The sequence below is a fragment of the Choristoneura fumiferana genome, chromosome 18, assembly GCF_025370935.1.
Source record: "Choristoneura fumiferana chromosome 18, NRCan_CFum_1, whole genome shotgun sequence".
Lineage (NCBI taxonomy): Eukaryota > Metazoa > Arthropoda > Insecta > Lepidoptera > Tortricidae > Choristoneura > Choristoneura fumiferana.
Genome location: NC_133489.1, coordinates 4391863 through 4418008, shown reverse-complemented (window position 1 = coordinate 4418008; position 26146 = coordinate 4391863). Strand labels below are relative to the sequence as shown.

At 39.1% G+C, this 26146-nt stretch overlaps 3 protein-coding genes across 4 annotated transcripts; all 3 read right to left on the bottom strand.

Annotated features, from left to right (window-relative positions):
- Positions 1 to 1723: 1723 nt before the first annotated feature.
- LOC141437643 (uncharacterized) lies at positions 1724 to 4801 on the bottom strand. Of its 2 annotated transcripts, none has more exons than XM_074101092.1 (3): positions 4565 to 4801; positions 3268 to 3543; positions 1724 to 1859 (listed from the first exon to the last, which is right to left on the bottom strand). In XM_074101092.1, exons 1-3 carry the CDS (start codon positions 4574 to 4576, stop codon positions 1815 to 1817), a joined length of 333 nt encoding a protein of 110 aa, XP_073957193.1. In that variant the 5' UTR covers positions 4577 to 4801; the 3' UTR covers positions 1724 to 1814. The 2 variants fall into 2 exon arrangements, with proteins under 2 accessions (XP_073957193.1, XP_073957192.1); XM_074101091.1 differs by having other exon boundaries at positions 4657 to 4782.
- Positions 4802 to 12553: 7752 nt separating this feature from the next.
- LOC141437665 (uncharacterized) lies at positions 12554 to 13281 on the bottom strand. Its single transcript, XM_074101116.1, has 2 exons — positions 13176 to 13281; positions 12554 to 13017 (listed from the first exon to the last, which is right to left on the bottom strand). Exons 1-2 carry the CDS (start codon positions 13234 to 13236, stop codon positions 12554 to 12556), a joined length of 525 nt encoding a protein of 174 aa, XP_073957217.1. The 5' UTR covers positions 13237 to 13281.
- Positions 13282 to 19095: 5814 nt separating this feature from the next.
- LOC141437843 (uncharacterized) lies at positions 19096 to 20968 on the bottom strand. The gene is made up of 2 exons (XM_074101374.1): positions 20851 to 20968; positions 19096 to 20149 (listed from the first exon to the last, which is right to left on the bottom strand). The coding sequence occupies exons 1-2, from the start codon at positions 20939 to 20941 to the stop codon at positions 19533 to 19535; spliced, it is 708 nt and encodes a 235-aa protein (XP_073957475.1). The 5' UTR covers positions 20942 to 20968; the 3' UTR covers positions 19096 to 19532.
- Positions 20969 to 26146: the final 5178 nt, after the last annotated feature.

Genomic DNA, 26146 nt, shown 5'->3' with positions numbered 1-26146 from the left:
AACCTTACCAGTTTTGATAGCAGTGGGCCCCATTTTTTTATTTGCCCCAGGGCCCTAGGTTACCTAGCTACGCCACTGGGTGATACGTACTAACGCCCGGGGAGTTACCTTTATGAAGCTCAGCAAAAAAATTTGCTACTGCTTCCGCGCGTCAAAAGGCGTCATCATAATTTTATTTTGCACTGCAAAATTGGAAAAAATGGTACCCCTTGCCATCTGGCGCCCGCTCGGCGACCGAGCATCTGCTCCTCTTTCTCTACTTCTTCAGGGCCAGCGCTGACTGCAATGACCAATCTGACGAGCATGACCACTATATCAAGAGTTTAGCGAGTTAGAAGAAGAGAGTAATCCAGGGTTTCCCAATATTTATTTCACCGAGCCTCCCCGAACCAAAAATATTTTCATGCCCCCCTTAAGTTAAGTTCGGATTCGGCACAGTTAATTTACTTACGCTACCTACTACCTACCTAGTTTTTTTTTTCGGAAATACTAACGTACCTACAGCCCCCCTGAGATTTCTCTACGCCCCCTTGGTTGGGATGGGAAGTCCTGGATTAGTCAATACGGAGTCTGGATTTTCATACATCTAATCTAATACATAAATAGGTACTGTACTAACTTCTTGTGTACGTTCATTTGAGACTGGCAGCATAGTTCCATTTTTGAATAATAATATTGAACGGACGCAAGGGTGTTAAACAGAAGACTTGTATCCGAGCTGCCAACGTAGCGAGTTATTTGGAAATACATATGAAAATATCATAAAGAAGTGTTTTTCTTAATTTAAACCTTAACCACCTACGTGCGGTCTCTCAGACCTAAGCAGATTTAAAAATGATAATAATTCGATGCAATCGCGGCGCAAAAACTTCTAGTGACCTTGTACCTTTTCCTGGGGGCCAATTAATGGCCGCTATGTGGTCGACATGTTTGGATGTGTATTCCTTTGAATTAAGTGAGCATAATACTGGCGACAACGGTCTCAGAGACCGTAGGTAGGTTGTTGCGTAATATTCATACGTGGTCTCCCAGACGAACGCAGGTGGTTGTGTGTTTTATTTGTTAACATTTTTAATATAATTAAAAAAATATAAATTTTTATTTTTTAGTGAAACATGCCTCCTAGTAACACAGTCACAAAAGGTGGTTAAAATAAGTGCCATCATTTAATGCAAGAGACTAATTTGTCTCGAATGTTCGAAAAATTATTATCAATTGCCGACAAAAATGGTTGTTTTGAGGGTTTCCAATTTTATAAAAATAAAAGGTTCCTGTAAAATTAAATCAGTTAAATAACTTAGTTGATCATTCAATTTGATAAAACTTTAATAATAATCTTTATACCTATTATGTTCCTATATTTTGAGATCTCATATCCCCTTCGGGTAAGTAATTTTACAGTAGGGATAAGAGAAGTACTGAAATGTGTTAAGTTTATGAAAAAATCTATTGATTTATTTTGTAATGTTTATTGCAAATAAATAGCATAGACTGTTAAAATTTTATTTATTACTATTTTATTCAATTTAAATCAATTTTCTATAATTATTGCATAGCCTTTAAAACTAGCGGTCTTCTAGACCGCTCATAGGTGGTTGTGTTTCTTAAACAGGACGTAGGTAGTTAAGGGTTAATAGAGCTTAGTTAGGATACTGGACCGTCCGTCCACTACAGTACCCACTGTACCTACTTAACTATTTGATCGAAGAAATCAAAGAACATATGAATTCAATTATTTATTTAGCATAATTTTATTATCCTAATCGCTGCTAAAGTAACACCGCTACTATCAGCTCTATTACATCTAATTCTCACTATTTGGGACTTCTTGGCTTCATCCTCGCCTCGCTCGGTAACGCCTGTAACAAATAAACACACAATGTTGTTCTATTCAATATTGGCACGATAATATCAACTAGGAGCTTCGAAATTACATAAAATCAGCTGATAAAATTTTACGAAAACAATAAAGCTATTTAGTTGCAGTTAACAGAAATTAATTATTAAAATTATATTTATATAAGCTTTATATGTACACCACTAACACATACTCAAAAAAAAACACCTAAAAATACTACTGTTTTTGTAACAAAAAGAAACTACACAAAAATATGACATTAAATAAAATAAAAAGAAATTAAATAACTGAATCCAAGTTCAAAGTCATTTATTTTGCTTAAATGTGGTACAGTATGTTGGTCTGCAATAAGTATTAGGTGAAACACATATTTCACCAGTAGCTGGCATGCAAAATATACCTACAGTACAACAATATCAAATATAAAATAATCATAAAACACCCCAAAATTTACGGAACTCGGCAGTCGACACAAAATTAATTCTACCAAATAGTAAAGCCTAAATTATATGCTTATATTTATATAAATTATTATAAATGTCTACAAAAGTAAAGATAAATAGTATAATCATTAATTTTCATGGCAAATAATATATATATTTTTTCACCAAATAGTAGAGCTTAAATACTTTTTTTTTAGTTTGGAATAATCGAAATACTCACTAATACAATAAAAACTCTCTTGTTGTTAATTAGCCAATGTTTAACCTATGTTTAAATAAATTAAAATATTAATTGACATACAGTATGCATTACCTATTGCCGTATATTTTGGTATTTTTATCCGGAATAACAAGACAATTTGGGTACCTTATATTAAAATTTCAAACATCCTTCCTTCCTTTTTCCTGGTATAATTCAGGATGAAGTTTAACGAATAAACAAACTTCCCATATTATTATATACAAGCTTGGCACAGTTCAGTCTTGTCTTTAAATAACGGCTTGCAAGATGTTAAAACATCTACAAGACATATAGCCCTTATGCACTGTTTCTGAAGTTTTAAAAAGTAAAAATAAAAATAGTTCCTTAAAACTAAATTAAATCTAGAAATAATGGCCCCTGTTCCATAGTGCCCGAAAAGCTAGCAGCGTCTCTTCGTTTAATAGCTATGCTTATTCTTTGAGAGAGATAGCTGCAGGCCCTTTGGTCTCCAGTTCCGTCAACCGGGCGGTTTTGCAAAACTTTTAGGAGTTTGGGACATTCGTTTTAAGCAGCGGATGTCTGTTCGGGTGGGTGTTAACTAGTCAAATTTCGATAATGAACTAGTACCTAAGTAAATACATTGTTGGAAACGCGTCAGTATTTTGTGTGGTGTTTGTGACAGTTGGACCTGTGTGTTTGTCAATGTTATTAATGCTATTTATAAGTACCTAGTGATGATTTATCTAAATACAGTTCATACTCACCACCCTATTTTCCGTAGTATCCTTTCTTGATGATAATGATTTTTCCGCCTCCAAAGCCCCGGCCGAAGCCACCACCGTATCCGCCGCCGTAACCACCTCCGTAACCGCCTCCGTAACCGCCTCCGTAACCACCTCCGTAGCCACCGCCGTAACCACCGCCGTAGCCACCGCCGTAGCCACCACCGTAGCCACCACCTCCTCCGTAACCAAAACCACCCCCGAAACCAAAACCACCGCCGCCTCCACGAAAACCTCGACGGACTCGAATGCTTTTCTCTGTAACAAATAACTTTGTATAAATAATTGCGCGATGGTTTAATAAGTTTTGTTACGAAAAACATTTTTAATACCTACAAACTTTTTTGTTGATTTTACTTGTACTGTGCTCAATCCAATACATACTCGTATTTGCTTACATAAAAACAATGTAAGTTAAATAAACACTTGCAAAAAGAGGCTTTATATCTGTGTTTCAGTTCTTCTATTACTGTTTTTCTGTATTTATATTTACATATGTAGGTGTATCAGTAGGTGCGCATCGCCTATAATGCGTATCTCCATAAAAATTATTAAAATTGTTGTTGGTCTGGACTCTTAGGATTCCCGAGTATGAAGACTCGGACGACATTTGGTTACTCATGATGCACTTGAATAAATTAAATGCAATGGGATCTGTGCGAAAACTGTAGCCAATGGTAGTCATAATTCCACGATGACCATTTTGTGATGCGTCAGAAGCAAACCTTCGTCAAAAATACACTTTTTTTTATAAATAAATTTAGGTTTTCTGGCGATATTTTCTTTTAGCGTAAAGTAGCCAATTTCAAATGTACCATCAGCCAAATGTGGTCTACCACCCTAAAGTTGATAATCGTTTGCATTCATAAACAATAATCCCAATATAGTTACGAGTAGACGTGTCTGTTAACTTGAAAGTTCGACTTTAGTGACACATTCAGCATATCATAGCAGGTGGTCGGACCTTGTGCAAGGTTCACCCGGATTGCTACCACCATCTTGCTCGCTAATCCTGCCGTGAAGCAGCAGTACTTGCACTGTTGTGTTTCGGCGTGGAGAGTAATACAGCCGGTGAAATTACTGGCACTTGAGTTATCCCATTTTAGGCCTCTAGGTTGGCAACGTTTGGCCACAGGTCAAACCATTAGGCTACCAGCAACTAGCGGATAACATAGACGCCAGTGGCGTTGAGTGAATACTTTCGTTTTGGCAACCCGTGGAGGTAGAGAAGCATGGGTCAGGTTGTGTTTAACAAGTGACACTGTAGAAGACAACCTACCGTACTTGTCATCACAGACGTCACGTTAAAAAAAATAGGCTACAGTAGATGCAAGACTTCCAGAAAAGTTTAAACATTGAGGCACTTAATACCTGGCTTGAGTGCAGCACTGTCACAAAAACTAAGCACTAGAGCCAAAAAGGCTAAACACACCAGTATTCGCTTCATCATTCTAATTTACATTGTGGGCTTGAGGTCAGTCGGTCCTTTTATATATTGCGTTGAACTTACAGTAGTTCAAATTTTCCCATCTACCTGATGCTAAGTAAATTAATAATCGTATTACTTGAGATTAGTTTGTTTAGGGTTTCGCGGTCAGTGGGTCTGGTATTGCACAATATTGTTTGCTAATTGGCAAAAATTGTAACCGTACCATTGCCAAGTTCATCTTTATGTTAACACGAATAATTTTGCTTCGTAAGTATTTAAAAATGTTGTAGTTAATAATTCCCGTTATAAATTGAATTCTAAGTTCGAGATAGCCAAGGGACTGTTATTGAAGGGGTTAGAAATTATTGTTTAAGAAAATTTAGTAACCGTAAACATTACTGTTTTTATTGTTTCTTATTAGCAGTACGTTTGTTCTAAGTTTCGTCTAAAGAAAAATATACTAATTAAGAAAATCATTGTTGGTGGCCGAGAATCGCGACCGCGACCGCGTTGCGCGACCCACCGACCGACCGACTGAGTAGTCGCGTGACGCAGTCGCTTGCATCAGTCAGTGCTTCACAATCATCATCATCATCATAAGCAGTGGATCACGCTCTAGATATCGTCTATAACGTTCTGGCGCTCGCGATGGCGTTCCCCGTCTATTTTGGCCTCTTCTTACACCGTGTGACAGAAAGAAGTGGCGAAAATTTTCAAAGATCGTCATTCCAAGTACGTTAGACATTCCTAGGACTGCATTCCCGGAGCGGTATAACTTAGGCATCTTTAAAAACCGAGCCTATCAATCTCCCAAAGGGCCGCCAACGCACCTGTGATATCCCTCGTGTTGCGGGTGTCTATGGGCGGCGGTGACAGCTACCCATCAGATGATCTGCATGCTCGTTTGCCCCTTCCTAGATAAAAAAAAACATAATAAGGACTCTAGTCGCGGTCGTGTGTCGCGATCCCTGGTTGAGGTTGTCTATATCATCGGCATGCTACCTTTACATCCCATAAAATGATATCAGTAAAACATGTCTAAGAACCATCGCTAGGAAACCTGCTTTCAAATAAAAAAAACCGCATTCGAATCGGTCCACCCGTTTAAGAGCTACGGTGCCACAGACAGACAGACAGACACACACATATCGGTCAAACTTATAACACCCCTCTTTTTGCATGGGGGGTAAAAATTGCATTGCTTGGCGGGAACGTAATTAGTCTCCTTAGTGTGATAACATTATATGATGTTGATTGATTGATTACACAGCACTAATTGTAAGCTGAATTGTTTTAACAATACTATTGTTTGGAAATAATTAAAATCGTAACGAACCTACAGAACTTTTAACATTAATTAAATACCGTTCAATGAGCTGTTTAGTAAAACAAGCGTGTTTCTAATATTGATCTTTAATACGGAACCTTGTAAGAATTTAGCTTAATTTTGTGTCAATATTATTGTGGGAAAAACCCAGCGATGTTCTTAACCGTTTGTTTGTAAAACTAATTACGTCATACTTAGTTGTGTATAAAATATCAACTCATCATCATCATCATCATCTCTGCCGTAGGACGTCCACTGTTGGACATAGGCCTCCCCCATAGACCTCCAGTTGCTTCGGTTGGCAGCGGCTTGCATCCACCGTGAACCCGCGACTTTAACCAGGTCATCCGTCCATCTCGTTGGTGGACGTCCTACGCTGCGCTTGCCGTTCCGCGGCCTCCACTCGAGAACTATTCGGCCCCAACGGCCATCTGTTCTCCGTGCTATATGGCCTGCCCATTGCCACTTCAACGAGCTGATTCGCTTGGCTGTCGGTTACCCTTTGTTCTTCTACGTATCTCCTCATTTCTGATTCGATCCCGTAGAGAAACCCCAAGCATAAGCTCTCTCCATAGCTCGCTGAGTACTCTGAGCCTATTTATAAGGCCTACAGTAAAGCACCACGTCTCGGAAATTTCAACTACTTAATTTGATTTAATTTTTTATCTAGGCAGTGCGAGAAACCTTTGTTTGTTTTTAACCGACTTCAAAAAAGGAGAAGGTTCAACGTTCCAATGTGTGTATTTTTTTTATTATTAAAAAATTGTAACCTTGCTACAGTTGTCATGAAAATATACTCGTATATAGTGATGACATCGTGCGTGAGAAAACTGAAAATCTGCTAAGTAATATAGGTACATATAAAACAGAGTCCATATTGTCCACCGTCCGGGAGCTCGCCATCGTATTCACTTTCTTATTCTACTCTTATCCTAAATCGTGTGACAGAAAGAAGTGGTCAAACCGATTGCGAGGGTTAAAGTTCATATACTTATCAACCAGGAGCCTTAGAGTGGACGATCTGCTACAGAGACGATTTTTGCATGCCAGTATGGTTTTCGGTTAATTTAGATGACGACCTACATAATAAGCAATTTTCTGAAATTTGAAAATGTTTAAGCTGTTTGTATATTTTAAAGTCAACTGAATAATGTTTAATATCTATTAAGTAAATAAAATAAAAATAACGCGCTCCCAACAAGACGCCCAATTGATATATTTACATTATAGGTGTCAAAATTAATACATCCTGTTTAATCCGACTAATATGACAAATAGAAAGAAAGAAAGAAAGAAAGAAAAGTTTATTTTGGCTCCAAAAAGTACCACCTAAAACTAAGACTAGAACTAGCACTAAAACTATGTTACTAGGTGACACGGCAGGATACCAAAAAGGGTCTCCACTCAGCATGTGTTGCCGCACATTATGTGCAGTAACGCTGGTTTTCTGTGGAGCCCAAATAAATGCAAGTTTGGAGTAGGTATGTGTGCGCTTGTTTATAAACAAAATTTTAATATGAATAAAATTTTGTACGCCGAAATCTGGATCCCTGGAGTAACACATAGGGTATTTTTTAGCCCGATACACACACCACAGGACAAAAATCTAAAATCTTACCGCTGAGTGAACATGATACTTACATGCGACCGAAAATGATGCAAAAATGATTCTTGCAAATACAATCTAGGGCTCTTCAAGGCTAGAGTGAATAAATCATAATAAATGGCTGTAACTGAACCAGTGAGATACACCTTTGGCTTTATCAGCACTTAACATCGGGTCAATCACGGTTAGATTTATGTAAAAAAATGAAGACCAGAATGTAATTTTCGAGAATTCCCATGATTGTATAAATATATATGAATAGTTTAAGCGGGCGAAGCGGCGGGTATAGGCTAGTATAGTTATATTTGTGTTTCTAGTCATGAGTGTAAGTACCCAATTAGTGTTAAGTCATGATTACGCAAACTTTGACGATCATTGCACCACAAAATCAAATGAAAATCATAGAGGTATAAAGCCTTTGTCTCGATGTCCGACCGTCTATTTGAACATGAGCTTCTGTAAGTCCTAGTTTATCCGTATCTCGTCAGAATTAATAGTTTTAATTTTAATTAAACACCTTGATACTCCGCTACAAATTACACTTGTAAAGTACACTAGGTTTTGTTTAGCTGCTTAACTAAGACGCGGATGGACGGACAAAAAAACATGACGTAACTATAAGGGTTCCGTTTTTGCCATTTTGGCTACGGAACCTTAAAATGCCTTCTTAATGCGCATAATATCGTGTCCCCGGAATCGGTGGTACGTGACGCAGTAACGTTTACTGTTTTATTTATAGAACACTGAAGAAGATGTTTTAAATATGCAGTTGCATTTAATAGCATATTAATTCAAACTACATTAACAACATGGAATCAATTAAAACGTACAATAGCCACCAATCGAAGACATCTCGATTTAATTCTTGAAACTTATTTGGCAACTGACAAGTTCTTAGACCTAGACATCTCTAAAATTTCCATAAATTTTTATGTGGTAGATTAGGTAGGTATGTTAAGGCTTCTATATAAGTAATTTCTATTTTACTATTATAGTTATTTCTGGGTAACTTGCATACTTTTTGTTAGATAAATTATCAAATGAAATAGAGCAATTCGTTCATCACAATATATTTTCAAGTGACAAGCAAAACATGTAAACAAACGTGTCCAGGTAACGACATGACAGCAATAGTCTATGACACACCTCCGCCGTGATTCCCAGGAATTCCTGGAGCCGGGAGTAGCTGGTCAAGGTGGCGTATCCAGGTGCGCCCATCGTCAATGGCAATCTCATAATGTAGGTTTCCGATACGACGGTTAACTGTACCGAACTCCCACTTCTTACCGGTTACTGAGTAGTTCCGTGCCTGGACGCGGCTTCCTAATGTGAACTCTCTGACCTTTGGCCTGGGTTGGGGTACAGGATCTGGTGGCGCTCGAATCTTCGCAGCTAGTCTTGTTCTCACGTCTCTTCCGAACATGAGCATATATGGCGAATCTCCGGAACTGACTGGTGTGGCCCGAAGCAGAGCTTTAACTGTACGAACCTTATCTAAAATGCCACCACTCTCCCCCTCCAATTTGTGTAGAGCTTTTTTAATAATTTGTACGAAGCGTTCAGCTTGTCCGTTAGTTGCCGGATGATATGGGGCAATGGTCTTGTGTACAATATTATTATTCTTTAAGAATATCTCAAACTCTTGTGATACAAATTGTCTAGCATTGTCAGAGACCAAGGTGTAAGGCAGGCCAAATGTATCAAATATTTCTTTTAATTTCTTAATGCAGAATGAGCTTGTGGTTGTCTTTGTTGGTATTATCTCAACCCGGGGGTAACGTAGACAGTAGCATGTAAACCTTCGTTTTAGGGTCAGACACATTGTTAAGCATGAGAAATGTTGAGAGTCTTTTCACGAAGTTTTTAAAAGATTCCTTCTCGTGAAATGGCATGAAATTGAGTCTGGGTTGCGGTTCGCGTTGGGTAGTTAGATGTACTGAACTCTGTACCGGGGTGCCTTCGAAGCCCCTCGCGTGTTGCGCTGCAGTCAGGTAGGTAGATGGTGCTTCGGCAGCGGGAGTCGGGCGTAAGCCGTGTAATCTCAGCTTTAATTGTAAAATATTTTCTTCAGTTGTGTGCCGTTGTTCGATCTCGAATTCTAAATTATCAGTCTGAGCTTCGATATCGCTTTGAATATTATCGAATTTTTTCTCATAGTTTTCGAGATTTGACAATCTTTGACTTACTTCGAAATCCGATGTAATTTGTATTTGTTCCAATTGCGAGCATAGTTTCGTTAGTTGACCGCGTATTGCAGCCCGTAAACGAGTAAGGCGATTAATTTCTTCTTCCGCCATCGTCGCCAAAATGTTAGATAAATTATCAAATGAAATAGAGCAATTCGTTCATCACAATATATTTTCAAGTGACAAGCAAAACATGTAAACAAACGTGTCCAGGTAACGACATGACAGCAATAGTCTATGACACTTTTTATAACAAAAGTTAGCAGCAGAAGTAGATAAGCAGTCGTGGTGCTCGTCCACTTCCTAAATGTATATCATGGACAGGGAAGTTTGGAAATAATTCGATACGCATTGGTGATACTTCAAATAGCAAATTTACTGTTTTAAAAAAATGTAGTTGTGACGTAAGTCATAAAATGGGTGGTTGTATGACAATCTTGATACAATGCAAATAAAAAACACAATGTAAGGTTTGGGAGTTCCCATGGGAATATACTTAGTAAAATCGAGGAATTTAAACTCGACTGCCAGATCTTATATGCGAGAAATGCAGCGGGATAAAGGTAGTGTGAAAATAAATGAAGATTTAGATTATTGTGTTGTGTGAGCGTTGAGGGAAGCCTTTATTCAACAGTGGGCATAGAACACAATACAAACTGACAGTAAGACTCAAAGTAATATTGAATTAGTACTTTATATAGCCACTGATGATGCATTAATTATTTATGCTGTCAATTACAGGCTAAGTTTAGGTCATTATGTTCATACCCAAGCGTTCCTTGTTCACTATAATTATGGATCAAGAGGTTAAAAAAAACCCAGACCTAAATGGTTATGTCTGCGCATAAGATTGGGATAATGATGTCCAATTAATTTTATTTTGCACTAGAGTTTAGCTTTGAAAGTAGGTTGAAAGGAATCCGGGATTTCACGAAATTATCATGGAAATTCCCAAAAATTACACCATTCAACATTCATTAATGTATTCTATGAAGAGCACTTGTCTGTATGTTTCTAGAGTTAGCGGTTATTTTTTTGGATTTTTCACGCTCAGATAAAAAGGGAATATAACTTCTTATTCTTGTTGCCCATGTGTTATTCTATTCCTAAAATTCCAAAACCGTCCTGTATTTTAACGTGAAATAGTAACAGATACACAACAACCACATACACATACCTACACACACATATTATTATTATTTTTAATAATATTAGGAGGTTAATACAGTTAAAAGTTAGCACAACATGTTTAAGGTCACTTTTACTTAGTATGAATTTTTTGAGGTGTCCCTGTCTCGTTATCAGCCCACCTTTATAACAAAGCCATTGTATTCTATTATGTCCTCAAGTGCATAATCCTCATTTTAATATGAAGAGAAGTATAAGATGAAATAGCTCATCGAAATAACGGCTACTTCTACAAATACCTATTACAAAACACTACGAGTATAGCGTATCCTAACTCGTTAAATTTGTAGTATAACATGTGGCTTTTTCTTAATTTCAAGCTTTTTCTCACTTCACTTTTTAGATGGTATTTTGAGATAACTCTTGCCAGTCCACTTTACCTACCTGCTACCTACGATGATGATATTGTTATTGCAATTTGGCACAGAAACAACTGTGTTCTTTACCCCGCCACGTCAACTGAACATGAACTGAACTGAATAATTATGACTGTATAGGTAGAGTAGAGTCATTCATGATGACGCGTGCCGTGGTTCTTAATACAACGTCATTAATGTCTTAATACAATGTCATTTTGACAAAATCACGCGTCTTCGTGGATAACACTAGGTATATACCTATACTTTTTCTGTTATGGGATGCAAAAGCAAACAAGAATTATGCAAAATTTAATTTAATAAAATCTTTCCTAGTATTACAAAAATCACATCCTTAAACAGTCTTATTTACGTACCTAAATCGAAACAATCTACTTTCCGTAGCCGCCACCGTAACCGCCAGAGCTAGCTGAAGCGGAGGCCTTTGCGCTGGCCGACGCGTAGGCCCCCGAACCACCGTGTCCTCCTGATCCACACGATCCTGATCCACAGCCGCTACTTCCTCCGTAGCCACCACCGCCATTGCTGTTGCTGCCTCCGTAGCCACCAGCGCCACCACCGCCACCGCTGCCGCCACCGAGACCACCGCCGAAGCCACCGCTACCTCCATGTCCGCCTCCTCCTGAGGTACCGCCGCCGAAGCCACCGCTGCCTCCATGCCCGCCTCCTCCTGAGTTACCGCCACCGAAGCTACCACTGCCTCCATAGCCACTGCCAAGACCACCACTGCTTCCATGGCCACCGCCGAGGCCACCGCTACCACCATGGCCTCCAGAGCCTCCTCCGAGGCCGCCTCCGCCGCCTCCGCCAAATCCACCTCCGCCGCCATAACCACCACTACCTCCACTGCCGCCACCACCGAGGGTATATCCAGCGTTGTGAGAGCCATCATTGCCTCCGAACCCTTTTCCACCAGATCCACCAGAACCTCCGAACCCGCTATCCCCTCCATTTGATCCGCCGTTGGATCCTCCGCCTGCTCCTCCAAAGCCACCGCCGCCTCCGAAGCCACCGCCGCCTCCGTAACCTCCTCCGCCTGAACCTCCAAGGCCTCCACCCGAACTTCCATGACCTCCACTTGAGCCCCCGTGGCCTCCACCATTAGAGCCTCCAAAGCCGCCGCTGCCACCTCCACTATGTCCACCTCCTCCCTGGCTACCTCCTCCATTTCCTCCGAAGCCACCCCCCGCCGCCTCCACTGTAGCCACCACCGCCTCCATATCCTCCATTTCCGAGCGTTCCTGTGAACGCAAATCCTCCTGATTTGCCATCATCGGATTTGGTAGAAATGAATTTCTCGTTGCCTCCTCCAAAGCCGGCGTTGCCGCCAGCAGCTCCACCGCCCAAGCCACCGCCCCCACCGTAGGCGCCACCGCCGCCATAGGCACCTCCACCGCCTCCTCCTTTATGGAGATGACTGAATCCGGCTTGGACTTTCCCTAAAATACTGTTGACGCCATTCTTTATGTCTTCGAAGCCGCCGCCACCGAAACCACCGCCGCCGCCGCCGCCGCCTCCGAATCCACCGCCGCCGCCGAATCCACCACCACCGCCATATCCGCCACCGCCGCCATAACCGCCGCCGCCACTCGAACCGTAGCCACCACGACGAACTCTCACTGAAACAACATTTTATCAAAGCTTAAAAACGCGTCTTAAGTATTATACAAATTAGTCTTAGATGGTCCGGCATCATTTCCGGCATAATTTAATTACTGCAAAAACTTAGTAATGCCACTTTTTGCTAAACACATAAGTATGTAAGGAGGGGCCGAACCTGTCGCATCAGAGAGCCCGAGCAAGCCCAGAGCAATGATACACGCGCTGACCCGCCTCATGGTTGCTCGCTACTGCCGGCGTCTTCACCGCACGATCCTTTTATACATATTCCATAATTGATGCAGATGCTTTACTTTACTAAGAGTTCTTAAGAATGATATACGGGGAAAACAATAAGTTAAGTTTTTTTTGCGTTCCCACAACTAGGTACTCTAAACTGGTTGGTTTGGAGATTTTTTGCTGATTGATTGTGCGGGAGATTATCGTATCGAACGTCGGGTATAGAGCTGACCTTGGGAACTTGAACTGACAGTACTGTTCGTATTGCTCATATGTATATAATTATGATTTAATATTGGTACACTATGTCTACTAATAGAAACTTCCAATTAAATAAGTGTTACTGAATAGTACGGAAGCAAAATTTGAACAAAATTCGGTAAAGGCTTGACAATTAAGCAGAAATGCATGATTATATTGTAGGATGCCAAAATTTAAAAAGATTAATAAATTTAAAGAGATTAATATGAACTATAGTATTTTTACCTTGCTTCTGCCGCTACTAATCATTTAATTTTCCATTGCTAATATTGATACGGATCTTCGCAAAATAACGGCTTAATGTTGGAAAAATCATCCGGGAAGTCCATCGTTATATGCGTTGATGCGATAATAAATTAAAAAAAAGTGGCATTACTTCCCGGACATGTCCAGGAAGTGTTAATTATTATGCAGGTTTTTTACTTTTAATTTCACCCAAGACCGAACATTCACCAAACAGCCAGCCAAGTGTCCAAATTACCGAGATTAAAAAAAACTTTGTTTTTTGCATTTAGCTAATGCCAATAATGATTGTGTCCAAATCATAATAAGGTGTATTTAGACTTAATTATCTTCTCGAATTGCTAAATATTTTGTAACAAAGGTATGTTTTTTTAATGTTGTGCGTTTAGGAATTGCCGCATTAACTAAAAGTAAAAATATATAATATTTATATTTACTAATCCTATAAGTTTTCTTTTAACTTATTTTGATTCTATTATCTTATGTGGAACCAAATATACGATTCGGACCCAAATCTTTAATATCGAAATTGAGGCGGGAACGTGAATTTCATTTTGTCCAAGATTTTCTGTCGTGTTACTTTTACGAAAATAAAATGAGTTCTACAAGTAGTGATGAAAATGTCCTAATGGGCACACCACAAACTCCTAACTCGTAGTCGTAGCGCAGTATCTTTTATCAGTGAGGCTTATTATTATTACTATTAAAATGTTAATTTTGTTTAGATTGTAGGTAGATTGTTATATAAACATACTGTGCCGAATAAATATAATGTTTTCGTTTTCTTTCCTCGCATATTTGGAAAAAGCAGTATACAGGCCTCGGCTCGGCAGGAATGTTTCGTGGATTCGTATCTATTGTAGGACTCGGCTACGCCTCGTCCGTCCTTCAAAACTATACTCATCCACGAAATGACTTTTCCCGGCCTCTGCAGTAATACCTATGCTATTACTCGTACATGACGTTAGTGATGCCAAGTATAGCAAAGAAGGTGTTAATATACTTACAGCGAAATGTTACCTTCTAAGTCATACTTAATAACCAACGCTTCTCTCATTCACCTTTTTCTCACTCGCTGCTTTTACGTAGGCCTCTGTCTTTTATTGCAACTGGTAACTGAAAATACATAAAACAATCCATGTCTACACACTGACAGAAATTACTTGCTTATGAATATGAAGCAGTTCCTTTTAACTAAAATCCTTTACACCCATTCCTCGAAGAGGCTGGTCCAGTCACGATGCACTATCTATAACAATTATTCGAACGAGCATAATATACTTAATACATTCGATATAATGTGATGCAAAAACCCGCTTACCGCATCCGGGTGCGTCTATCAATGCTTTACATTTAACTAAGGGTAATGTATTATATGTGAATCCAGTTTATAACATAGTTTGTTTACATTAAAAGATAATAGTTTAATAAGAGTGGTTATAAATGGATCGGCATCGCGCGGATTGCAATATGCCGGATATAATTGTAATTTAAGTAGGTTGGTGGATCAAATTGAATAAAAAAATTGTTTTATTTCTAACTAGCTTTTGCCCGCGACTTCGTCCGCGTGGAATAGTAACTTTGGAAAGTATTTAATTTATTTAGGGTACCTATTCTGCCAATAATAGCACATAGAATCTTCTACGGTTTACTGAAAATAACCTATTTTAATACATTGCATAATGACGTGACGACCTTCCATATAAACTTTTATCCCCTATTTCATCCCCTCACAGGTCAAATTTTCAAAAAAACTAAAACACATACCGACTTATTTCTTATTAAGTACCTAAATGCCAAGTTTCATGGTTTTATTTCCGACAGCGACGAACTTCCACCATATAAACTTTCACCCCCTATTTCAACCCCTTAAAGCCTTTTTTTCGCGATAAAAGATAGCCTATGTTCTTTCCCATGGTCTATTCTATCTCTGTACCAAATTTCATCGAAATCGGTTCAGCGGTTTTTGCGTGAAAGCGTAACAGACAGACAGACAGACAGACAGACAGACAGACAGACAGACAGACAGAGTTACTTTCGCATTTATAATATTAGTATGGAAGTATGGATAGTATGGATAGTATGGATAGTATGGATAGTATGGATTGTTTGTTTTGTTTGATGACCAGATAGCCAAGTGGTTAGAGAACCTGATTAAGGTCCCGGGCTCGATCCCGGGACGAGGCAGATATTTGTATAAAAAATACGAATATTAAAATTTGTTCTCGAGTCTTGGGTGTTTAATTTGTATTTAAGTATGTTTATCCGTTTTCTTGTACCCACAAGACAAGCTTTGCCTACTTTGGGACTAAATAGGTCAATTTATGTCACATGTCTCGAGATATTTATTATGTTTTTTTTTAATACTATTTATTATACTAAGTTTTTTAATGTCTATCTATCTAGATAGTAGAGAGTAAGTCAGCTCCGGCTCTAGCCCTTCATCAAGGTAGAGCGAGATTGTCTACAGGTGGACAACCACACCGCTTTCTATCTTATTATCGCATATCGTATTTCTATCGTAATTTTGTTTTGCACTGGACTGTTAAATTGCCGTCTTCACCAGCCCCTTGCCATTTGGCACCTAGAGCGACCGCTCCACTTGCTCTATCCCAGGGCCGGAGCTGGTACAGATGCGTATTCTACTGCGCTGCCTGATACTCGTACCATAGGGCAGGCGTTTCAACCTTTTGGTTTCAATTCAAAGGCACACTTTTCGTTCATCGAAGTTTCACGGCACACCGTATTGAATAGCCAAGTGCGAGTCAAACTGGCGCGTAGAGCACCCTAAAGGGCTCCGTACAGTATACCCATAATAATGTGTAACATAACAGACAGCGGAGGCTTATTAATAGGGTCTCGTTGACACCATTTGTACGATCGGGGCACATCTGTTGAAAATCTCTGCCATAGGATATAAGAGAAAAAAGAACCTCAAAATGACGTGTACGCATATTATTGACCACTTGACCATTTTTGATTAATGACCCACCGCACAACGTTGAAGGTTCCATATCCGTAGCTGTCTTGTGGGTGGCCTATACAAGGATGCTTTGTAATTAATCCACGTCGGGTAAAAAGTACCTAGTACTGAATTTTGGATTCCCCAAGAAACTAATTTAGCAGCGGCCAGGCAGACGGTGATGTCACATGCTCGTAATTACAATAATTCAAATTAGCGGGTGCATTGTTGCCGGTCGTTACAGGCTTGATGTCATGGTTTTTTGCATGCGCCTGCGCTGGCTTGGCGGAGAGTACAGGCGGCGTCGGTATGGAAAAATTGTTCAGTATTTAAAAATATTTTCCAACTTGCGGGCTTTTCACTCATAACAATTTAATTTGTTAATATTCATATTTGAACCCAATCTTGCAATCAATTCGTGTATGGTTAAGTAGAATTTGTGGTTCATGTTAATTGTTTTTTGTTTAATTAACAGAATCACATTCACTGTGTCAAAATCAAAATCGTTGGGCAACGTTGGTTCCATTTTGTTGAAAACTTTTTAACATCTAATATGTTACATGTTTTGTGAAGTGAATTTTAATTTTATATTTAATTTTATTGTTTTTGACATTTTAATTATTTTATTGTTCGTTTGATTGATTGTTCCTATTGCATAAATTTGACTTAGATTTAAGTATATCTGGTTTTGCTTTTAATTATTATTATTGAATTGAATTCTAATTTGACATTCTAAATTTTTATTTTTTATTTTTTATTCTGGCTGACAATTTTATTGTAATAAGATTTATTTATTTTGTATACATTTGACGATCCATAATGTATTTTTTCAAAAGGTAATAAATAAATCTAACCTAATCTAATCTAATCATTCGTCATCCTTCGGGCACGGAATCCTACAAAGTAGCTCCAACAGTAGGGATGGCGTTTTATCTCTTCTAAGTCGCTATAATTGTTAGCAGAGTGGTCATTCGTGGTCGTCGGATGACAATCAGTTGTGAACCTTTATCACAATTAAACTTTTTTATTTATTCGACTGGACGGAAAACGGGCAAATGGGTCTCCTGATGGTAAGAGATCACCACCGGCCATAGACACCTGCAACACTTTCTTTTTTTTCTTGGGAAAATTGTTTTTTTTTTCGAACTTGTTGATCTTGCCTGAGATGGCTTTTACAGCTTACCGGAGAGAGGGAAATTCCTTTTGCCTTCCACGCGGAGCTGGAGTCTGGAGTTGTTGTCAATAAAGAGCACTGCTCACTCTCACACTAAGTCGCCTTGTACATACGACACCCACGTGAAGAGATGGGTTCGTCCTATTTTGAAACCGGGTACGGCACGGACATATTTGATACGGCGTTTTATACAATGGCCTAAAACTTGATGCATAAATTTAGTAGGTAAGACACCTAAGTAATATCATATCTATATGAATTCAAACTTCCTCTTTCAACTTTTTATATTTTTACGAAAAGCAACTTAGCCGTGATATTATTTTCTAAATTTTTTGCTTCATGTTATCGTGGTTGACTGTATGACACGGGTCCGTTAAACCAAGAATTTACCGGAGCACGTAAATATGGAAAAACTGTGTGGTCATGACGAAAACCCAAAATTCATGAAATACCCAACGTCATTAATTATTAAAATTGGAGAGATCATACACCGTGACGAGATTTCCTTGTCCCTTTCTAAGAATGCGAGCAATCATGTTCGCGGCAATAGTTTGCTATTGCTTGGTGCGTGGGCTATAGATTTCTTGTTGGTTAATTGACGGAGAAGATCTGCTGTTTACCGTGTTATTTATTTAGCAAACACAACAGACATGCAAGGAAAATTATACTAACATATACGCTGTTGTGGCCCCCATAGAAGCGGAAGTGGAAGAGATAAAACTTCTGCCAACTTAAAACTATTTAAGTATATAAACTTGTGTTGCCAGCAACAGCATTCCTGATGTAAAAGATGAATCTTCAGGAATCTATTTCTGCGTCTATTAGTAATTATTACCTGCTAATTAAGTAGCTGGGCCATCAATTGATCAACTATTTTCGATGTGTTTTATTTGGCACAAGGTAGAACTGTTCTATTTTTTTACAGATAGACCTACATCATAATATACTCGTAGCCTGCAATAATTTTTCTATTACTTGAATCTGAAGGAATAGTTTTCTGCAATTTAACGATTCATCTTGTCGACGAGTACCTATGCATCACCGTCCCGTTGTATTGCTAGACTCCCGCTCAAGGCGTTTGAAAAATTTAAAAGCTTGTTTCTGTTACGTACGACTTCATTTTGCAGAGCTTTTAACAAATTCTAAAGGATAATGATAAGTGTTCTTTACTTTTGGGAGTAATTATTGGGTTTGAAATATTTTAAAGGAAAACACAAATTAATACTAAAGTTCGCTATCCTACTTTTATTAGTTTAGACTACATGGCATAAAAATAAATTTTAAAACAATATATTTCATATAACTACGTATCTGTAACAACAATTATAGAGCTGCTATGTAAAATCGGACTAAAAAAATTAGGTACATTAATTTTGTCGCTAAACAATAAAGCAACCAAGCTGCTATGAGGTCTTATAATTATCTACAGCTATTAGGTCTAGTGGATGTACGTTTTCTTTTCAAAAATAACATAATGTTCCTGTTTCTTGTAACAATACCTAATCTAAAGTAGGTACGGCATTTGAACTTTGGATCTATAAAAAACACATTTTTTCGGATAGGTACTTGCGGAAACAAAAACCGATATACTAAGCTTTTAAGCTTATTTTCCAAGTGTAGAAGCCCGGTTTTACCTACCAGCTATCCAGGTTAACCTAGGCTTTCGATTCAGGTCTGGGCGCGCCATAAGCCGTGGCGTGACTACTGGCGACTCCTCCCCGACCAGTACTATACGCATTGGCCACAGCCGTCGCTCCGCCAGGCATACCCCGAGATCCTGACCTGCCTCCGTACCCGAAGAACATCGGGAAGAAAGCCGCAGCCGGCATCCTAGGAGCGAAGTCATCTTCGTCTTCTTCGTCCTCAACTGGTCTCTTCACTTGCTTCTTTTTCTGCAACCTCTTCTTTGGTCTTTGCACAGGTTCTTCAACTTCTTCGACTTCTGGCTCTGTTATTTCGGGCACGGTTTTGGCCGTGGTAGCGAGGTCTATTCTCTCGGTAGGTTCAGCCAGCTCAGTTGATTCCGTAGGCGATTGCGGTTGCTGTGATTGTGGATAGAAGACCTCGTTTTGCTGAGGGGGTAGGTAAGTTAGGTCTGGTTGGGTCTGCCGGCGCCGGTCGGTGGTGGGGAGGTAGTACTGGCTGGGCTGGTCGTCGGGTTGCTTGAACATGAAGGCGGCCATGCCGGCGCCTGCACGTTGGGTGTAGTATGGGTTGTAATATCGGCTCAAGGCAACGCCGCCGCGGTTGCTGTCACTTGCGCCATAAGACACTGAATAGAGGAAAGAAATTTCAATTAGAAGGTAGGTAGATATTAATTGGATTGACTTGGAGTTAAAGGGTTAAATTTAATTAGCGTAAATTTAAAAGATGTCGACAACGCACGAATAAAATTATTAAAAGGCATGGTGGCACAAATAATGCACGAATAAAAATTATTCAAAGACATGGTGGCTCTCAGATTTATTCCAGCTTTCAATACGAAATTGCTCAGGAATACGTCAAGATAAAATCTGTGTCGATGCCTTACTATTTTTTGCACTTTGTTAACAAATTAGAACAAAAAAGTTAAAACAATTACAAATAGGTATGATTATCATATGACATACGACATGCAATACCTGTAGATACTGCCCTGTCTGTATATAGACAGCGCTTATACTCGTACTTTCTTTAAAGGCCGGCTACAGACCAATGACTCTCCTTGAGTTGTTGGTGAACATTTCCCATCAGATGTCCCGCATGCTCGTTTGCCTCTTCATAATAATAAAAATTAAAAAAGCATACGACATGAAAACCAATCGGATAAGAGCAACCAAAATTTTTTATACGAATTTGTTACCATATTTAAAAACATTAAAGTCAAAAATGTTAGTTACAAACAAAAAAAAATTGATTTTGTTTAATTTTTGCTCTTCATTTCGTACTCTAAATGATAAAACACTGCCAAATTCTAAAACAAAAAAAACTTACATGAATCCACATTTCCATAATAGGGGTAGTATGGGTAGGCGTCTACCGCCCACAGAGCGCAGCCCAGCACCAAGATCGATAGAACCTCCATGGCTTCGTAGTATTCAGAGTCAAGTTGCGGAGTGTCGTCTGTCACTAGACGCAGGGTTATATATCCTTCGTCCAGGACTCATTAGGAGTCAGGACACGTCTCGAGCGCGTCTGCCCCGTCATTTTACACTCGGTTTCGGATCCAACCGTTATGGGACTCTGGACATCCTAGTGCTAATCTGGCAAATGCAACACGTATGGGACCGTTCGGTTTATGGGTTTGTAAGATTTGTTTACTTGTTTTGGTGAGTCAGTATTCAAATTTTTACATTTGGCAGAATTTGCTGGTGCGATCCGTTTATCTGCGGTTCTCGTAACAAATAAATGCTCATCTGGATGTATCGTCATGTTTGGATTAAAAATATTTTTTGTACCATTTTGGGATGTTTCGTCTGTAATAATTACGAATTCGCTCTCTTAATACTCGTAAATTCAGGACGATAACATCAAAATCTGGAAACATCCCCAACAAACATTCCAGTCCTCACAAGTGTGATAATTTTCAATAATCGTGTGAACTTCGAAGACAAAGTGCTATAAATAAGGGTGTATTAAGGTGCGCGGGAGTGCATTATGCGCGCATGCGCGGCATACGGCGCAACGCCGCATCTTAAGCAGGCCCATTCATGGCGATTTATAATACGTGTTTACTAGGCTTTATCACTTCTTGGAAACGTGTTTGCGGACTTCGGGATTAGTAACCGAGACAGGGAAGGGTAGAAACTGTTAATTAGACTAGAGGATTGTTAAAAATTGGGGGCTTTAATGTCTTTTGAATGATGAAGTGCCCTTCGACGAACTAGCTGTAATGTGCCGCTCGTCACAGAATAAGTAATACTACAAGTAAGTGTAAGCGAATATAACCCGCGAATCCTTTATTCTAAATGGACAGTCGTACTTGTAAGTCACACGGAACAACTGTCCTGAATTGTTTTAGGTGTACATGTTTGGGTGTCTTATGATTTGACACAAGCCAAGACCACTCTGTAGCCTGAGCCTAAAAAGCCTAAAGAAAGGAAGACCTAAGAAAAAATATGTATTTAAAGGTTATGTACTTATGAGGTTGTACGGATGAGTTTTTGTCTATAGCACGGTTGATTCTCCGGTAAAGAAATACACTAGTCCTGCAAGTGTACCTAACCTACAGTGTGCAATATCTTGAGAGTCACCATTAGACCTATCAGCTAATCTTTTTCTATCTCGTTCAGAGAAATGGTTATTACTAGCTTCATCCCACGGCTTAACTACTATTGAATAATAAAAACTGGCCAAGAGCGTGTCGGACACGCCCGAAATAGGGTTCCGTAGCCATTACGAAAAAATTAAGTAATATTTTGATAAGGATTTCGTATTTTGTACGGAATATTCCAAGTTTAGGTATATTTTATACCTTAGGCTGCTATTTACTCTTAAACTACTAATATATCTCAAGAAAACTTACCCGTTGTAGTTTTCCTTGTAAGTTTGATATAGGTACTTACTACCATCCTGATTTTTTTTTAATTTTTTCCACTCACCGGTGGATTTTATTTAGATTTTAGAGGGGGGAGGGGAGAACGCTCGATTTTAATGAAAATTTGCACTTTAAAGTTGAATATTTTTCAAACAGATCACTGAATCGAAAAATCGTTTCAGCAACCCCCTAATGCTTTTTTAAAAGACCTATCCAACGATTCCCCACACTACCAGGTTGGATGAGAAAAAAGAAACTCCCCCACTTTACGTCCATCGAAGGTAATCTAACAACATTTTTTTTTGAATTTTTAATTGTAGGTACCATTTTGTTGGCATAGTTGGTATATATTCGTGCAAAATTACAGCTTTCTAGCATTGATAGTCTCTGATAAGCCGCGGACGGACAGACAGACAGACAGACATGGCGAAACTAGAAGGGTTCCGTTTTTGCGAATTTGGCTACGGAATCCAAAAAATTGGCTAGTTCTCTCCCTTTTTGTGCAATTCCTTCATATACACTTATGCGATCCTCCTTTTTAGCATAATTTTTCACAGCAGCTTTTAAGCAGTATCCAGCACAAACAGGTGCTACAAAAACGCTGATTTCTCTTTGATAAGTAGCATTATACGTCAAAGGATTTTGTGAATGAAATTTATGACCTCAAAATGGCATCAGGTATGAGAGGCACGTTACTATCTTGCCAGTTATCTCTCGTACCAGTTAGTGAGATAGCATCGCACCCACGGCAGGGAGCTCTAAATACTCATAAACGTCAGGTGGACCGTCCACGCAGTTTGACACTTACGTATTATGAATGTTAGACGGAAACATTACTGGGTATTAGTATGGTCGGCTTGCTGCGTGATTCATGCGTCAAGATCTTCATAGGCGCTGTTCAGTATAAATTGACATATTTAGCTGGATTAAAAGTTTAATTAAGAATTTAGAATAATGTAACCTATATAGGATGATGCGGGAGACAAGAGCAGGACCAATCCCACACCTTTAGAAATTGATACATACACACACACAAACATCACGCCTGTATTCCCAAATGGGGTAGGCAGAGCACACGAAACCTTACCGCTTCGGAGCCACTTGTAGCAATTTTAGGTTTTAAGTTTGACAAAAACGGTACAATAGTGACAGGTTGTTAGCCTGTCGCCTACGGTACGTGTGTATGTAATTGATAATAGGCAATAAATACCATTCTTCGGGGTACAGAAAAGTTAGAACATTGTGTGTATTTCGTTTCAGATTCAAAGGCAAGAAAATAACAAGACAACAACGCGACTGCTGCAACCAAGCTGCAACCGAGATAATGCAAGGTGTTTTAAATTCGTCTGGAAGGTTTCAGTTAGTGGTTACGGTAGTTGAAATGAAGATCACTGTACATTTTGTTACGTGTTTTTCTATTACCTACAGTTAGCAATTTTTCGTACATTAGTCGATGTTCAAAGTGTACCGCGTCAAATGCTCTCTACCCAACATTTCTAATTAAATACTATGAGCTTGTAGTATTACGATTTACGAAACAAGTTCAAGACAATTTGTATGGCTTTTTAGCAATATCAATATAAATATATATATCTCGTGACATTTCTATTCCTCTTATTTTAATTCTGTAAAAAAGAAAGCTTAAGTTATTCTGGTTTAAAGATAAACCATCTAAAGTATAAGTACGGCCCTACGAATAGAGTCGCATCAGATATTGCACGCTTTGTTGTTTCAGATATTGGTGCTGGTGACAGCATCCATTTTAGGAAAGTATATTTATAAGATGTTTCCCGCGGCATCGATCCAAGTTTGTAAGAATTTGGAATGTCTCCATCTTTCGGTCATCACTCATCACTCACTACAGCGACATCCTCTGCGCTAAATCCCGAGGACTACTTAGTCCGGTCAACAAATTGCGCCTGCAAGCCACGCATTAGATGTTAGATATGCAAAGATCCGATAAGATTGCAGACCAGTGCAAGGACCTCCGAAATTTAAATTTAGAGAACAGTTAAGTTTTAAAGTAAAGTTTTGTCAGCTGCTACGGTTTAGTAAGATTCTACGATGATTTTATGTACACGTAGATGAAATGGTACTGAAGGCAGACTAATTGAATATTCTTGCAAAATATTATTTAGCTGCTAAATTATACAATATGACACAAAAGCGGACAACGCCTGCCCTCAGGTGTCAGTGTTAAGCCACAATCTCTTCAGCATTTCCCTGAACGCAGCCACAGACAGTCCATTTCTAACGTTTAAGTGTCAATGTCACTACTGCAGGGGCTACTACGAAACCCATACCATGCCCTCGGTACCGCTCTGCTTTCAGAGCATGACATGAGTGCGTGTGAGCTAACTTTGGGGGCGGCAGACGTGAACTTGCCTCCGAAATCCAAAAGCTTAATGGTTACTTGACCTGAAATGTATATTTCAGAACTAAATTATTGTTATTATTATTTAAAAATTTATGACGGTGGAAGCATTCTACACTTCCACTGAACGTAGATATAGTTTAGATATAGTTAGTGTTTAGTATTGTAACTAAGGGACCCCATACATCCCTGTATTTCTTTTATTATTATTTTTTGTTTTTTTTTTTTCATTAATTGTACAATATAGTTTTTAAGTATTTTATTTGTAATTATATTTTTATGAAAAAATGTCTTTCTGCCAAGTTTCTTGCGGCGCATTCTTCTTGGCAATGATGGTCTTTCCGAAAGCGCTGGTAGTTTAAAAAAAAAACGTGTAAAAGTGCCCATTGCGGCCTATTTACTGAATAAATCATTTGAATTTTAATTTTGAATTTGAAATTAGAAAATCGAAGTTCGTGCCATTCGGTCCCTCTGATACTTACACTATTTAATACTAGAACGAGAGGGACGATACGATACGAACTTCGATTTTCGAACTTCGAAGTGTATCAAACTTCACAGACGAAAACTTATTTTGTACTAGTGAGGAATTACGGACAGGTGAAATATCGGTAGATGGCGTTAATACAGTAAAGCCAGTTTGACGTTACAGTCTTTGCTTGCGATTGACAGATTTAGTTATTCAACCAATCACAAACGGATTCATCCTCATGATTATAGCGCCAACTCGCTTGTCACAGAAACCGTTATCAGACATATGTAAGTCCGTGTGATATAATCAGGCCAGTGATTTTTCAGTACAACGCCCACAAAAATTGATACAAATAATTCAGTTCCGTAAGTTATGCGTGCAACTCAACATTTTGCTCATGTGTGACCGTATGCTACCCTCCTTGACTCCGAGATTGAGACCACCTGCCGCATTCCGGGAAACACCGCTGCACGTACTCCCGAACTGAGGTGATGAGACAATTTATGCAGTTATGCGCAGCGGAGCGCCCTCAAGACGCGCTGTCTGCACCAAGAATTCTTGCTCGGAAATTGTATTGTTCATGAATTTTGATTGGTCATGTTTGAGTTTGAGTTGTTGGCAGATGCATTTGTTTTTCGTCTGGTGTAGTCGCAAATTAACCAGAAGCCGTATTGGATGCTGACCTCTCTTCTACCCTCGACTTGTGATTCCAAGTTGTTTAGACAATAATAAGACTTCAAAGTTGGTAGTCAGCTTTGAAATAAGAAAAATAATCCTAATTTAAACCATCTCGTGACCACTTGAAACTCGTTGTCTTTACGACCTCGCAATGTAATGCAACTTGTATAAGTATGAAAGGGAAATTATCGAATCTGGCTACAAGGTGGCACTAAACCTTTCGCCTGCG

Coding starts and splice junctions, on each gene's coding strand:
- LOC141437665 (XM_074101116.1), bottom strand. CDS start 13,236: ATGAGGCGGGTCAGCGCGTGTATCATTGCTCTGGGCTTGCTCGGGCTC. Junction 13,018..13,175: donor CGGGCTCTCTGATGCGACAG/GTTCGGCCCCTC, acceptor ATGTTGTTTCAG/TGAGAGTTCGTCGTGGTGGC.
- LOC141437643 (XM_074101091.1), bottom strand. CDS start 4,735: ATGATGAAGCGAATACTGGTGTGTTTAGCCTTTTTGGCTCTAGTGCTT. Junction 3,544..4,656: donor CAGTGCTGCACTCAAGCCAG/GTATTAAGTGCC, acceptor TATTTGTTACAG/AGAAAAGCATTCGAGTCCGT.
- LOC141437843 (XM_074101374.1), bottom strand. CDS start 20,941: ATGGAGGTTCTATCGATCTTGGTGCTGGGCTGCGCTCTGTGGGCGGTA. Junction 20,150..20,850: donor TTATGGAAATGTGGATTCAT/GTAAGTTTTTTT, acceptor TCCTCTATTCAG/TGTCTTATGGCGCAAGTGAC.